Source organism: Thunnus albacares, chromosome 1 (assembly GCF_914725855.1).
Source record: "Thunnus albacares chromosome 1, fThuAlb1.1, whole genome shotgun sequence".
In the NCBI taxonomy this organism is placed as follows: Eukaryota; Metazoa; Chordata; class Actinopteri; order Scombriformes; family Scombridae; genus Thunnus; species Thunnus albacares.
In genome coordinates this window covers 1,806,228-1,822,070 of record NC_058106.1, presented here as the reverse complement: position 1 = coordinate 1,822,070, position 15,843 = coordinate 1,806,228, and the positions used below count along the sequence as shown (strand labels likewise).

At 43.0% G+C, this 15,843-nt stretch overlaps 1 protein-coding gene across 1 annotated transcript in view; it reads right to left on the bottom strand.

Moving 5' to 3' along the window:
- Nucleotides 1-15,843, bottom strand: part of LOC122986258 (mucin-2-like) — a 58,293-nt gene that overhangs the window by 20,733 nt on the left and 21,717 nt on the right. The window contains exons 26-30 of the mRNA XM_044357433.1: nt 15,680-15,827; nt 13,763-13,806; nt 13,352-13,555; nt 832-13,170; nt 311-570 (exon numbers count right to left, since the gene is read on the bottom strand). Of these exons, the coding sequence (XP_044213368.1) occupies nt 311-570; nt 832-13,170; nt 13,352-13,555; nt 13,763-13,806; nt 15,680-15,827 (12,995 nt within the window). The remainder of the gene's footprint in view (nt 1-310; nt 571-831; nt 13,171-13,351; nt 13,556-13,762; nt 13,807-15,679; nt 15,828-15,843) is intronic.

The window sequence follows — 15,843 nt, the reverse complement described above, 5'->3', positions numbered from 1 at the left end:
TTCTTGGAAAGAAAGGAAATATATAAAGAAAGAAAAAAAATTTTTTAATTAAATTTTTATAAAGAAAGAAAATCTGAATCGGCAAAAATCAGAATCTGTAGGCCAGACTTTTAAAATATTGGAAATTGGAATCGGCCAAGAAAACTGGAATCAGTGCATCTCTAGTGTAATTAAAATTATTTTTCGAGATGCAGTCTGTTGTGAAGTTTAACAGAAAAGTCCCCACAAGTGTGTCCCTGGACACAAAGTAGCCACTGGTGAAATACAATGCTTAAAGTCTTTACATTAATTTATTTTATCTATATCACACCTTTCTTGGTGGATATACATCATTGCAGTCCAAGGTAGTTGTTGATGGAGTGGAAGTGGAGGTAGGAATAGTTGTAGTGGGAGGAACTGAAGTTGAAATTGAAGCCTTTGTAGTTGTGCTGAACAATGTAGAACGTGCAGTTGTGCTGGGTATTGGTGTTGTCGGACATGGACTGGATTGTGTTGCAACTTTACAAGATGCATTGCAATATGCAACGAAACACCACCCTAAGCCATCAGTGACATTGTACACCAAGTCACCTGTGAAAATCAGAGTGGAGTAAAAAGTTTATTGCACAAAATTAAAGGAATACATAAATATAAATCATTTATATTAATAAGAGAGACTAACAAATTGAACCAGGATTAATCCATTTCATATAACAAACTCAAACTCTGAGGTAATGTGAGCAGACTTAAGTGAAGTCTGGTTCATTTCTTATCTTTGAAAGAAAGATTCAAGACATCACACACATGAATCAATGTGCAGTGAAGAAAACACCCACCTAGAGCAGCACCTACCTGGACGATATGAAGTTCCATTGACAATGCAGGCACATAGTGTTGTAGTAAACATGGATGCTGTGGGTTTGACTGGTATGGTAGAGGTTGAACCAGTAGTGTAGACAGTTGTAAAGCCTGGAAGTGTCTGTGTTATTGGGCCAATAGATGTAGTACCTATCGCTGTTGTTCCTGTAGTTTCAGTGGAAGTTGTTGTGTTCAAAACAGAAGGCATTGTTATTTCAGTTGTTGTTTGGGGCCTTCCTGTGACTACACCTGCAGTGGTTTTTGATGGTGTTTTAGTTGTACCAACAGAAGGTTTGGATGTGACCACTGTTGTTTCTGGACTTTTTGTAGTGACCCCTGGCAATGAGGTTGTAGTTTCAACAACAGCTGTGGTGGAGGTTGTGACTGGCCCAGTGGTGACTTTCGGTGACTTTGTTGTTTCAACCTTTGTTGTTGTTTCCTCTGATATGGTTGTTTCTTCACGTTTGGTAGTGGTTCCCTTTGTGGTTGTTGAGAGTATTTCAGTAGTACTTGTACTAACAGAAGGTTTGGATGTGACAACTGTTGTTTCTGGACTTTTTGTCGTGACCTCTGGCAATGAGGTTGTAGTTTCAACAACAGCTGTGGTGGAGGTTGTGACTGGGCCAGTGGTGACTTCTTTTGGTGGCTTTGTTGTTTCAACCTTTACGGTTGTTTCCTCTGATGTGGTTGTTTCTCCACGTTTGGTGGTGGTTCTCTTTGTGGTTGTTGATGGTATTTCAGTAGTACTTGTACCAACAGAAGGTTTGGATGTGACAACTGTTGTTTCTAGACTCTTTGTCGTGACTCCTGGCAATGAGGTTGTAGTTTCAACAACAGCTGTGGTGGAGGTTGTGACTGGGCCAGTGGTGACTTCCTTAGGTGGTTTTGTTGTCTCAACCATAAAAGTTGTTTCCTCTGATGTGGTTGTTTCTCCACGTTTGGTGGTGGTTCCCTTTGTGGTTGTTGATGGTACTTCAGTAGTACTTGTACCAACAGAAGGTTTGGATGTGACCACTGTTGTTTCTAGACTCTTTGTCGTGACCCCTGGCAATGAGGTTGTAGTTTCAACAACAGCTGTGGTGGAGGTTGTGACTGGACCAGTGGTTACTTTCGGTGGCTTTGTTGTCTCAACCTTTACGGTTGTTTCCTCTGATATGGTTGTTTCTCCATGTTTAGTGGTGGTTCCCTTTGTGGTAGTTGATGGTATTTCAGTCGTACTTGTACGAACAGAAGGTTTGGATGTGACCACTGTTGTTTCTGGACTTTTTGTCATTACCCCTGGCAATGAGGTTGTAGTTTCAACAACAGCTGTGGTGGAGGTTGTGACTGGGCCAGTGGTGACTTCTTTTGGTGGCTTTGTTGTTTCAACCTTTACGGTTGTTTCCTCTGATGTGGTTGTTTCTCCACGTTTGGTGGTGGTTCTCTTTGTGGTTGTTGATGGTATTTCAGTAGTACTTGTACCAACAGAAGGTTTGGATGTGACAACTGTTGTTTCTAGACTCTTTGTCGTGACTCCTGGCAATGAGGTTGTAGTTTCAACAACAGCTGTGGTGGAGGTTGTGACTGGGCCAGTGGTGACTTCCTTAGGTGGTTTTGTTGTCTCAACCATAAAAGTTGTTTCCTCTGATGTGGTTGTTTCTCCACGTTTGGTGGTGGTTCCCTTTGTGGTTGTTGATGGTACTTCAGTAGTACTTGTACCAACAGAAGGTTTGGATGTGACCACTGTTGTTTCTAGACTCTTTGTCGTGACCCCTGGCAATGAGGTTGTAGTTTCAACAACAGCTGTGGTGGAGGTTGTGACTGGACCAGTGGTTACTTTCGGTGGCTTTGTTGTCTCAACCTTTACGGTTGTTTCCTCTGATATGGTTGTTTCTCCATGTTTAGTGGTGGTTCCCTTTGTGGTAGTTGATGGTATTTCAGTTGTACTTGTACGAACAGAAGGTTTGGATGTGACCACTGTTGTTTCTGGACTTTTTGTCATTACCCCTGGCAATGAGGTTGTAGTTTCAACAACAGCTGTGGTGGAGGTTGTGACTGGGCCAGTGGTGACTTCTTTTGGTGGCTTTGTTGTTTCAACCTTTACGGTTGTTTCCTCTGATGTGGTTGTTTCTCCACGTTTGGTGGTGGTTCTCTTTGTGGTTGTTGATGGTATTTCAGTAGTACTTGTACCAACAGAAGGTTTGGATGTGACAACTGTTGTTTCTAGACTCTTTGTCGTGACTCCTGGCAATGAGGTTGTAGTTTCAACAACAGCTGTGGTGGAGGTTGTGACTGGGCCAGTGGTGACTTCCTTAGGTGGTTTTGTTGTCTCAACCATAAAAGTTGTTTCCTCTGATGTGGTTGTTTCTCCACGTTTGGTGGTGGTTCCCTTTGTGGTTGTTGATGGTACTTCAGTAGTACTTGTACCAACAGAAGGTTTGGATGTGACAACTGTTGTTTCTAGACTCTTTGTCGTGACCCCTGGCAATGAGGTTGTAGTTTCAACAACAGCTGTGGTGGAGGTTGTGACTGGACCAGTGGTTACTTTCGGTGGCTTTGTTGTCTCAACCTTTACGGTTGTTTCCTCTGATATGGTTGTTTCTCCATGTTTAGTGGTGGTTCCCTTTGTGGTTGTTGATGGTATTTCAGTCGTACTTGTACGAACAGAAGGTTTGGATGTGACCACTGTTGTTTCTGGACTTTTTGTCATTACCCCTGGCAATGAGGTTGTAGTTTCAACAACAGCTGTGGTGGAGGTTGTGACTGGGCCAGTGGTGACTTCCTTAGGTGGCTTTGTTGTCTCAACCGTCACAGTTGTTTCCTCTGATGTGGTTGTTTCTCCACGTTTGGTGGTGGTTCCCTTTGTGGTTGTTGATGGTATTTCAGTAGTACTTGTACCAACAAAAGGCTTGGATGTGACAACTGTTTCTGGACTTGTTGTAGTGACCCCTGGCAATGAGGTTGTAGTTTCAACAACAACTGTGGTGGAGGTTGTGACTGGGCCAGTGGTTACTTTTGGTGGCTTTGTTGTTTCAACCTTTATTGTTGTTTCCTCTGATGTGGTTGTTTCTCCACGTTTGGTGGTGGTTCCCTTTGTAGTTGTTGATGGTACTTCAGTAGTACTTGTACCAACAGAAGGTTTGGATGTGACCACTGTTGTTTCTGGACTTTTTGTTGTGACCCCTGGCAATGAGGTTGTAGTTTCAACAACAGCTGTGGTGGAGGTTGTGACTGGGCCAGTGGTTACTTTTGGTGGCTTTGTTGTTTCAACCTTTATTGTTGTTTCCTCTGATGTGGTTGTTTCTCCACGTTTGGTGGTGGTTCCCTTTGTGGTTGTTGATGGTACTTCAGTAGTACTTGTACCAACAGAAGGCTTGGATGTGACAACTGTTTCTGGACTTGTTGTAGTGACCCCTGGCAATGAGGTTGTAGTTTCAACAACAACTGTGGTGGAGGTTGTGACTGGGCCAGTGGTTACTTTTGGTGGCTTTGTTGTTTCAACCTTTATTGTTGTTTCCTCTGATGTGGTTGTTTCTCCACGTTTGGTGGTGGTTCCCTTTGTAGTTGTTGATGGTACTTTAGTAGTACTTGTACGAACAGAAGGTTTGGATGTGACCACTGTTGTTTCTGGGCTTTTTGTAGTGACCCCTGGCAATGAGGTTGTAGTTTCAACAACAGCTGTGGTGGAGGTTGTGACTGGGCCAGTGGTTACTTTTGGTGGCTTTGTTGTCTCAACCTTTACGGTTGTTTCCTCTGATGTGGTTGTTTCTTCACGTTTGGTGGTGGTTCCCTTTGTGGATGTTGATGGTATTTCAGTAGTACTTGTACCAACAGAAGGTTTGGATGTGACCACTGTTGTTTCTGGACCTTTTGTCGTGACTCCTGGCAATGAGGTTGTAGTTTCAACAACAGCTGTGGTGGAGGTTGTGACTGGGCCAGAGGTGACTTCCTTAGGTGGTTTTGTTGTCTCAACCTTCACAGTTGTTTCCTCTGATATGGTAGTTTCTCCACGTTTGGTGGTGGTTCCCTTTGTAGTTGTTGATGGTACTATAGTAGTACTTGTACGAACAGAAGGTTTGGATGTGACCACTGTTGTTTCTGGACTTTTTGTTGTGACCCCTGGCAATGAGGTTGTAGTTTCAACAACAGCTGTGGTGGAGGTTGTGACTGGGCCAGTGGTTACTTTTGGTGGCTTTGTTGTTTCAACCTTTATTGTTGTTTCCTCTGATGTGGTTGTTTCTCCATGTTTGGTGGTGGTTCCCTTTGTGGTAGTTGATGGTAATTCAGTAGTACTTGTACTAACAGAAGGTTTGGATGTGACAACTGTTGTTTCTGGACTTTTTGTCGTGACCCCTGGAAGTGAGGTTGTAGTTTCAACAACAGCTGTGGTGGAGGTTGTGACTGGGCCAGTGGTGACTTCCTTAGGTGGTTTTGTTGTCTCAACCATAAAAGTTGTTTCCTCTGATATGGTTGTTTCTCCACGTTTGGTGGTGGTTCCCTTTGTGGTTGTTGATGGTACTTCAGTAGTACTTGTACCAACAGAAGGTTTGGATGTGACAACTGTTGTTTCTAGACTCTTTGTCGTGACCCCTGGCAATGAGGTTGTAGTTTCAACAACAACTGTGGTGGAGGTTGTGACTGGGCCAGTGGTGACTTCCTTAGGTGGTTTTGTTGTCTCAACCATAAAAGTTGTTTCCTCTGATATGGTTGTTTCTCCACGTTTGGTGGTGGTTCCCTTTGTGGTTGTTGATGGTACTTCAGTAGTACTTGTACCAACAGAAGGTTTGGATGTGACAACTGTTGTTTCTAGACTCTTTGTCGTGACCCCTGGCAATGAGGTTGTAGTTTCAACAACAGCTGTGGTGGAGGTTGTGACTGGGCCAGTGGTTACTTTCGGTGGCTTTGTTGTTTCAACCTTTATTGTTGTTTCCTCTGATGTGGTTGTTTCTCCACGTTTGGTGGTGGTTCCCTTTGTGGATGTTGATGGTATTTCAGTAGTACTTGTACCAACAGAAGGTTTGGATGTGACCACTGTTGTTTCTGGACCTTTTGTCGTGACTCCTGGCAATGAGGTTGTAGTTTCAACAACAGCTGTGGTGGAGGTTGTGACTGGGCCAGAGGTGACTTCCATAGGTGGTTTTGTTGTCTCAACCATCACAGTTGTTTCCTCTGATATGGTAGTTTCTCCACGTTTGGTGGTGGTTCCCTTTGTAGTTGTTGATGGTACTTTAGTAGTACTTGTATGAACAGAAGGTTTGGATGTGACCACTGTTGTTTCTGGGCTTTTTGTAGTGACCCCTGGCAATGAGGTTGTAGTTTCAACAACAGCTGTGGTGGAGGTTGTGACTGGACCAGTGGTTACTTTCGGTGGCTTTGTTGTCTCAACCTTTACGGTTGTTTCCTCTGATGTGGTTGTTTCTTCACGTTTGGTGGTGGTTCCCTTTGTGGATGTTGATGGTATTTCAGTAGTACTTGTACCAACAGAAGGTTTGGATGTGACCACTGTTGTTTCTGGACCTTTTGTCGTGACCCCTGGCAATGAGGTTGTAGTTTCAACAACAGCTGTGGTGGAGGTTGTGACTGGGCCAGAGGTGACTTCCTTAGGTGGTTTTGTTGTCTCAACCTTCACAGTTGTTTCCTCTGATATGGTAGTTTCTCCACGTTTGGTGGTGGTTCCCTTTGTAGTTGTTGATGGTATTTCAGTAGTACTTGTACGAACAGAAGGTTTGGATGTGACCACTGTTGTTTCTGGACTTTTTGTAGTGACCCCTGGCAATGAGGTTGTAGTTTCAACAACAGCTGTGGTGGAGGTTGTGACTGGGCCAGTGGTGACTTCTTTAGGTGGTTTTGTTGTCTCAACCGTCACAGTTGTTTCCTCTGATATGGTAGTTTCTCCACGTTTGGTGGTGGTTCCCTTTGTGGTTGTTGATGGTACTTCAGTAGTACTTGTACCAACAGAAGGCTTGGATGTGACAACTGTTTCTGGACTTGTTGTAGTGACCCCTGGCAATGAGGTTGTAGTTTCAACAACAGCTGTGGTGGAGGTTGTGACTGGGCCAGTGGTTACTTTTGGTGGCTTTGTTGTTTCAACCTTTATTGTTGTTTCCTCTGATGTGGTTGTTTCTCCACGTTTGGTGGTGGTTCCCTTTGTAGTTGTTGATGGTATTTCAGTAGTACTTGTACTAACAGAAGGTTTGGATGTGACAACTGTTGTTTCTGGACTTTTTGTTGTGACCCCTGGTAGTGAGGTTGTAGTTTCAACAACAGCTGTGGTGGAGGTTGTGACTGGGCCAGTGGTGACTTCTTTAGGTGGCTTTGTTGTCTCAGCCTTAACGGTTGTTTCCTCTGATATGGTTGTTTCTCCAGGTGTAGTGGTGGTTCCCTTTGTGGTAGTTGATGATATTTCAGTAGTACTTGTACCAACAGAAGGCTTGGATGTGACAACTGTTTCTGGACTTGTTGTAGTGACCCCTGGCAATGAGGTTGTAGTTTCAACAACAGCTGTGGTGGAGGTTGTGACTGGGCCAGTGGTTACTTTTGGTGGCTTTGTTGTTTCAACCTTTATTGTTGTTTCCTCTGATGTGGTTGTTTCTCCACGTTTGGTGGTTGTTCCCTTTGTGGTTGTTGATGGTACTTCAGTAGTACTTGTACCAACAGAAGGTTTGGATGTGACCACTGTTGTTTCTAGACTCTTTGTCGTGACCCCTGGCAATGAGGTTGTAGTTTCAACAACAGCTGTGGTGGAGGTTGTGACTGGACCAGTGGTTGCTTTCAGTGGCTTTGTTGTCTCAACCTTTACGGTTGTTTCCTCTGATGTGGTTGTTTCTTCACGTTTGGTGGTGGTTCCCTTTGTGGATGTTGATGGTATTTCAGTAGTACTTGTACCAACAGAAGGTTTGGATGTGACCACTGTTGTTTCTGGACCTTTTGTCGTGACTCCTGGCAATGAGGTTGTAGTTTCAACAACAGCTGTGGTGGAGGTTGTGACTGGGCCAGAGGTGACTTCCTTAGGTGGTTTTGTTGTCTCAACCGTCACAGTTGTTTCCTCTGATGTGGTTGTTTCTCCACGTTTGGTGGTGGTTCCCTTTGTGGTTGTTGATGGTATTTCAGTAGTACTTGTACTAACAGAAGGTTTGGATGTGACCACTGTTGTTTCTGGACTTTTTGTAGTGACCCCTGGCAATGAGGTTGTAGTTTCAACAACAGCTGTGGTGGAGGTTGTGACTGGGCCAGTGGTGACTTCTTTAGGTGGTTTTGTTGTCTCAACCGTCACAGTTGTTTCCTCTGATATGGTAGTTTCTCCACGTTTGGTGGTGGTTCCCTTTGTGGTTGTTGATGGAACTTCAGTAGTACTTGTACCAACAGAAGGCTTGGATGTGACAACTGTTTCTGGACTTGTTGTAGTGACCCCTGGCAATGAGGTTGTAGTTTCAACAACAGCTGTGGTGGAGGTTGTGACTGGGCCAGTGGTTACTTTTGGTGGCTTTGTTGTCTCAACCTTTACGGTTGTTTCCTCTGATGTGGTTGTTTCTTCACGTTTGGTGGTGGTTCCCTTTGTAGTTGTTGATGGTACTGTAGTAGTACTTGTACTAACAGAAGGTTTGGATGTGACAACTGTTGTTTCTGGACTTTTTGTTGTGACCCCTGGAAGTGAGGTTGTAGTTTCAACAACAGCTGTGGTGGAGGTTGTGACTGGACCAGTGGTTACTTTCGGTGGCTTTGTTGTCTCAACCTTTACGGTTGTTTCCTCTGATGTGGTTGTTTCTCCACGTTTGGTGGTGGTTCCCTTTGTGGATGTTGATGGTATTTCAGTAGTACTTGTACCAACAGAAGGTTTGGATGTGACCACTGTTGTTTCTGGACCTTTTGTCGTGACTCCTGGCAATGAGGTTGTAGTTTCAACAACAGCTGTGGTGGAGGTTGTGACTGGGCCAGAGGTGACTTCCTTAGGTGGTTTTGTTGTCTCAACCGTCACAGTTGTTTCCTCTGATATGGTAGTTTCTCCACGTTTGGTGGTGGTTCCCTTTGTAGTTGTTGATGGTACTGTAGTAGTACTTGTACGAACAGAAGGTTTGGATATGACCACTGTTGTTTCTGGACTTTTTGTAGTGACCCCTGGCAATGAGGTTGTAGTTTCAACAACAGCTGTGGTGGAGGTTGTGACTGGGCCAGTGGTTACTTTAGGTGGCTTTGTTGTTTCAACCTTTATTGTTGTTTCCTCTGATATGGTAGTTTCTCCACGTTTGGTGGTGGTTCCCTTTGTGGTTGTTGATGGTATTTCAGTAGTACTTGTACGAACAGAAGGTTTGGATGTGATAACTGTTGTTTCTGGACTTTTTGTAGTGACCCCTGGAAGTGAGGTTGTAGTTTCAACAACAGCTGTGGTGGAGGTTGTGACTGGGCCAGTGGTGACTTCTTTAGGTGGCTTTGTTGTCTCAGCCTTTACGGTTGTTTCCTCTGATATGGTTGTTTCTCCAGGTTTAGTGGTGGTTCCCTTTGTGGTTGTTGATGGTACTGTAGTAGTACTTGTACCAACAGAAGGCTTGGATGTGACAACTGTCTCTGGACTTGTTGTAGTGACCCCTGGCAATGAGGTTGTAGTTTCAACAACAGCTGTGGTGGAGGTTGTGACTGGGCCAGTGGTTATTTTTGGTGGCTTTGTTGTTTCAACCTTTATTGTTGTTTCCTCTGATGTGGTTGTTTCTCCACGTTTGGTGGTGGTTCCCTTTGTGGTTGTTGATGGTACTGTAGTAGTACTTGTACTAACAGAAGGTTTGGATGTGACAACTGTTGTTTCTGGACTTTTTGTCGTGACCCCTGGAAGTGAGGTTGTAGTTTCAACAACAGCTGTGGTGGAGGTTGTGACTGGGCCAGTGGTGACTTCCTTTGGTGGTTTTGTTGTCTCAACCGTCACAGTTGTTTCCTCTGATATGGTAGTTTCTCCACGTTTGGTGGTGGTTCCCTTTGTGGTTGTTGATGGTACTTCAGTAGTACTTGTACCAACAGAAGGTTTGGATGTGACCACTGTTGTTTCTAGACTTTTTGTCGTGACCCCTGGCAATGAGGTTGTAGTTTCAACAACAGCTGTGGTGGAGGTTGTGACTGGACCAGTGGTTACTTTCGGTGGCTTTGTTGTCTCAACCTTTACGGTTGTTTCCTCTGATGTGGTTGTTTCTTCACGTTTGGTGGTGGTTCCCTTTGTGGTTGTTGATGGTACTTCAGTAGTACTTGTACCAACAGAAGGCTTGGATGTGACAACTGTTTCTGGACTTGTTGTAGTGACCCCTGGAAGTGAGGTTGTAGTTTCAACAACAGCTGTGGTGGAGGTTGTGACTGGGCCAGTGGTGACTTCTTTAGGTGGTTTTGTTGTCTCAACCGTCACAGTTGTTTCCTCTGATATGGTAGTTTCTCCACGTTTGGTGGTGGTTCCCTTTGTAGTTGTTGATGGTACTTTAGTAGTACTTGTACCAACAGAAGGTTTGGATGTGACAACTGTTGTTTCTGGACTTTTTGTTGTGACCCCTGGAAGTGAGGTTGTAGTTTCAACAACAGCTGTGGTGGAGGTTGTGACTGGACCAGTGGTTACTTTCGGTGGCTTTGTTGTCTCAACCTTTACGGTTGTTTCCTCTGATGTGGTTGTTTCTCCACGTTTGGTGGTGGTTCCCTTTGTGGATGTCGATGGTATTTCAGTAGTACTTGTACTAACAGAAGGTTTGGATGTGACCACTGTTGTTTCTGGACTTTTTGTCGTGACCCCTGGAAGTGAGGTTGTAGTTTCAACAACAGCTGTGGTGGAGGTTGTGACTGGGCCAGTGGTGACTTCTTTAGGTGGTTTTGTTGTCTCAACTGTCACAGTTGTTTCCTCTGATATGGTAGTTTCTCCACGTTTGGTGGTGGTTCCCTTTGTGGTTGTTGATGGTATTTCAGTAGTACTTGGTGGCTTTGTTGTTTCAACCTTTATTGTTGTTTCCTCTGATGTGGTTGTTTCTCCACGTTTGGTGGTGGTTCCCTTTGTGGTTGTTGATGGTATTTCAGTAGTACTTGTACTAACAGAAGGTTTGGATGTGACAACTGTTGTTTCTGGACTTTTTGTCGTGACCCCTGGAAGTGAGGTTGTAGTTTCAACAACAGCTGTGGTGGAGGTTGTGACTGGGCCAGTGGTGACTTCTTTAGGTGGTTTTGTTGTCTCAACCGTCACAGTTGTTTCCTCTGATATGGTAGTTTCTCCACGTTTGGTGGTGGTTCCCTTTGTGGTTGTTGATGGTACTTCAGTAGTACTTGTACCAACAGAAGGTTTGGATGTGACCACTGTTGTTTCTAGACTCTTTGTCGTGACCCCTGGCAATGAGGTTGTAGTTTCAACAACAGCTGTGGTGGAGGTTGTGACTGGACCAGTGGTTACTTTCGGTGGCTTTGTTGTCTCAACCTTTACGGTTGTTTCCTCTGATGTGGTTGTTTCTTCACGTTTGGTGGTGGTTCCCTTTGTGGTTGTTGATGGTACTTCAGTAGTACTTGTACCAACAGAAGGCTTGGATGTGACAACTGTTTCTGGACTTGTTGTAGTGACCCCTGGCAATGAGGTTGTAGTTTCAACAACAGCTGTAGTGGAGGTTGTGACTGGGCCAGTGGTTATTTTTGGTGGCTTTGTTGTCTCAACCTTTACGGTTGTTCCCTCTGATATGGTTGTTTCTCCACGTTTGGTGGTGGTTCCCTTTGTGGATGTTGATGGTATTTCAGTAGTACTTGTACCAACAGAAGGTTTGGATGTGACCACTGTTGTTTCTGGACCTTTTGTCGTGACTCCTGGCAATGAGGTTGTAGTTTCAACAACAGCTGTGGTGGAGGTTGTGACTGGGCCAGTGGTTACTTTAGGTGGCTTTGTTGTTTCAACCTTTATTGTTGTTTCCTCTGATGTGGTTGTTTCTTTACGTTTGGTGGTGGTTCCCTCTGTGGTTGTTGATGGTACTTCAGTAGTACCTGTGCGAACAGAAGGTTTGGATGTGACAACTGTTGTTTCTGGACTTTTTGTAGTGACCCCTGGCAATGAGGTTGTAGTTTCAACAACAGCTGTGGTGGAGGTTGTGACTGGGCCAGTGGTGACTTCTTTAGGTGGTTTTGTTGTCTCAACCGTCACAGTTGTTTCCTCTGATATGGTAGTTTCTCCACGTTTGGTGGTGGTTCCCTTTGTGGTTGTTGATTGTACTTCAATAGTACTTGTACCAACAGAAGGCTTGGATGTGACAACTGTTTCTGGACTTGTTGTAGTGACCCCTGGCAATGAGGTTGTAGTTTCAACAACAGCTGTGGTGGAGGTTGTGACTGGACCAGTGGTTACTTTCGGTGACTTTGTTGTTTCAACCTTTATTGTTGTTTCCTCTGATGTGGTTGTTTCTCCACGTTTGGTGGTGGTTCCCTCTGTGGTTGTTGTAGTAAACATGGATGCTGTGGGTTTGACTGGTATGGTAGAGGTTGAACCAGTAGTGTAGACAGTTGTAAAGCCTGGAAGTGTCTGTGTTATTGGGCCAATAGATGTAGTACCTATCGCTGTTGTTCCTGTAGTTTCAGTGGAAGTTGTTGTGTTCAAAACAGAAGGCATTGTTATTTCAGTTGTTGTTTGGGGCCTTCCTGTGACTACACCTGCAGTGGTTTTTGATGGTGTTTTAGTTGTACCAACAGAAGGTTTGGATGTGACCACTGTTGTTTCTGGACTTTTTGTAGTGACCCCTGGCAATGAGGTTGTAGTTTCAACAACAGCTGTGGTGGAGGTTGTGACTGGGCCAGTGGTTACTTTCGGTGACTTTGTTGTTTCAACCTTTGTTGTTGTTTCCTCTGATATGGTTGTTTCTTCACGTTTGGTGGTGGTTCCCTTTGTGGTTGTTGATGGTATTTCAGTAGTACTTGTACTAACAGAAGGTTTGGATGTGACAACTGTTGTTTCTAGACTTTTTGTCGTGACCCCTGGCAATGAGGTTGTAGTTTCAACAACAGCTGTGGTGGAGGTTGTGACTGGGCCAGTGGTGATTTCTTTAGGTGGCTTTGTTGTCTCAGCCTTTACGGTTGTTTCCTCTGATATGGTAGTTTCTCCAGGTTTAGTGGTGGTTCCCTTTGTGGTAGTTGATGGTATTTCAGTAGTACTTGTACGAACAGAAGGTTTGGATGTGACAACTGTTGTTTCTAGACTTTTTGTCGTGACCCCTGGCAATGAGGTTGTAGTTTCAACAACAGCTGTGGTGGAGGTTATGAGTGGGCCAGTGGTTACTTTTGGTGGCTTTGTTGTTTCAACCTTTATTGTTGTTTCCTCTGATGTGGTTGTTTCTACATGTTTGGTGGTGGTTGATGTAGGTGTGGTAGCAACTGATAAAATTAAAAAAAATCCATTTGTAAAGAAAAGTATATCATTAACAATTACATACATATTTCTTTTCCATTAAAATGTTGTAATTTTTCTTTGAAAAATATATAATTTGCATTTTGATTTAGTTATCGAGAATTCTAAAGCAGTATCTGGTCTCATGCTATGTAGATTTTTTCTTACCTGAAGTTGTTATTACAGCTGTGCTGAATGTAAAGGGGGATGTTGTAGGGCCAGGAGTGGTGGTGGTTAAGCATGGGTACATGTTCCTGGTTACGGTACCATTGGCCTCACATTTAGCTACAATGCAGTGTCCCAGTCCATCCGTGGTGTTGTAGATAGTAGCCCCATATTTGTAGGTTTTCCCATTAATAAAGCATGTACAAGCTGCAGATGGAGAGTATTTCATCATTTTAACCTTGTTATGTGTTATCATATATGTGTATATATATATATATATATATTTGTGTGTGTGTGTGTGTGTGTGTGTGTGTGCGTGTGTTTGTGTGTGTATGTGTGTGTGTGTGTTTGTGTATGCATGTGTGTGCATACAGTATGTACACTTTGTTAATATCAGTGTATACATGTACTTACAGTTCACATTGTAGTTGCACCTTATTCCAGAGACTGTACAGGAGCTTTGAAATAGAAGGAAATTGTTGTTATATCAGTGTACTTTGGTATTGTATACAGAAAATTGGTTTGAAATGTAAACATACACCAAGGACATGCCTTTCAGTAAAATTATATCATACCACAACATTGCCTCATTATCTCAATAATTAACATGGATGTAATATTTCGCTGCTGTCCACAATCATAATTAGATCTTATGAGCCCTGGCTTTATTTGACTCTTTCCCTCTCGATGTGCATGACCACAAATTTTGAGCCAGTTTATCAAAACACAGATCAAAATTTGGACTTAAAAGCAACTTTTTATTATATCTACAAAATAGGAGACCAATACATTGCAGGCAATTTTAAGTGAATTAATTGGTGATTTTCACTTTTGGATGAGTTTAATATGTTGTTTTATGTTACTGTCTCCTAGCCGATCAAATCATTCTAAAACTAACCCTAAAAATTCCCTTTCAACAAGCTATTTTCCACCTATCCATATCAAAGTTGTAGCAGATGTATAAAAAAAATAATCATCAAAGTATTATTTAATTTCTACTGGATCAGAGACTAGACTTTTCATGGGGGGTTTGTATGCAATCTATTGATTGATAATTTTCTCACTGTTTTAACCCAAAGACAAGAAGCTTATTTGCCATGTGTTCACTGAAATAGTATTTCTGACAAACGCTGTCCTCCTCAATAAATTATCTCCAGTTACAAAAGATTATCTTCAATAGAAACACTGTATTTCTTTTTAAGATGCTCCAGCAGTTGACATTTTCACTGGCCTGGTATTGTTTAAATAGGAGGCAAAACAAGAAGGGAAGTTTCTAATAAAGCCCTTAACAACAATCCAAACAAGCATTGGATCACCTACATCTTGATAATTCCTGTAGTTAGAAATACAGCAAATGATTCTTGAGTGTATTCTGTTCAAAGAGGAAAAGCAAGTGTAGTCTTTAATCCATGGATTATGAAATCACCATATGTCAAAATCATCAATAAATGTATTTAGGGATTTGGATGCCAGCTGCTAAGAACAAGAAGGATCTTGTGTAAACCTATCTCATCCTTAAACTTACATCTGCATGCTTGTCATGGCCTGACAAAGGAAACAATTTATTTGTTGATAAAAAAAAGACTTTTCAAAAGAAGAAGGGCATAGACTGACACAAAACCTTATTGTACATGGGACAGGGTTTTTCCTGGATTTTTTTGAGACAAAGGTGACAAAGGCTGGAGAATGTGCGTAGTGCAGCATACATGGTTTGTGTGCACACCTTTAGAGTGTCGTGCACTTAAGTGAAAAAAACACGATTTGATAGATGAAAGTGTCCATAGAAATATAAATTGTCTACCAAGATGGAACAAAAAGATGAAAAATAAAGTTTATGACAAATGAGAGTGTTGATTTTGTAGGCCTGGGACAATATGCTTATCTCCTGATTTAGCACTATCACAATACTTGGTGCCGATTCGATTCAGAATCTGTTCTCCATTCAAAACTTATTCTCAATTGAATAAATAGAAAAGGGAGCACTATTTTCAGTCTTGCGCCAGTAAACTGTGTGCCAAACCACTGACTGGTGTCCTTACAACACCTAAATACAACATGAAACATAACTGGCAGATAACATAAATGACTCTGTTGTTATTAGCGTCATGTTTCCAGCAGTGGAGAGCAGCCTCTCTGCTGCACCATCAGCTCCGGGGAAAGCGATCATTGTACAAGACACTAAGCGGGTGCAGGGTTTTTGAGGTGAAACAGACTGAGCACAGTTATTTTCTTCAGAGTTGGTTTAAGTGCAGTGCAAATGTGGTAGATGCATCATTGCTTACTGTGTGCTAAGTCATTACTGTGAAGAGGAATCTTCTGTATGAGACATACCAAGTGTAACAGTTGTTTGATGGAACCTTATCTCCGATGCTGTAATGGGTGCCTTTGTCATCATAGCAGCCACATTGGCCCCAGGCGACACACTTCATGGTGTCTTCATCGAAGTATGGCTGGGTTGGAGGACACTGTGGATAGCAGCCTGCAACATCGTTATA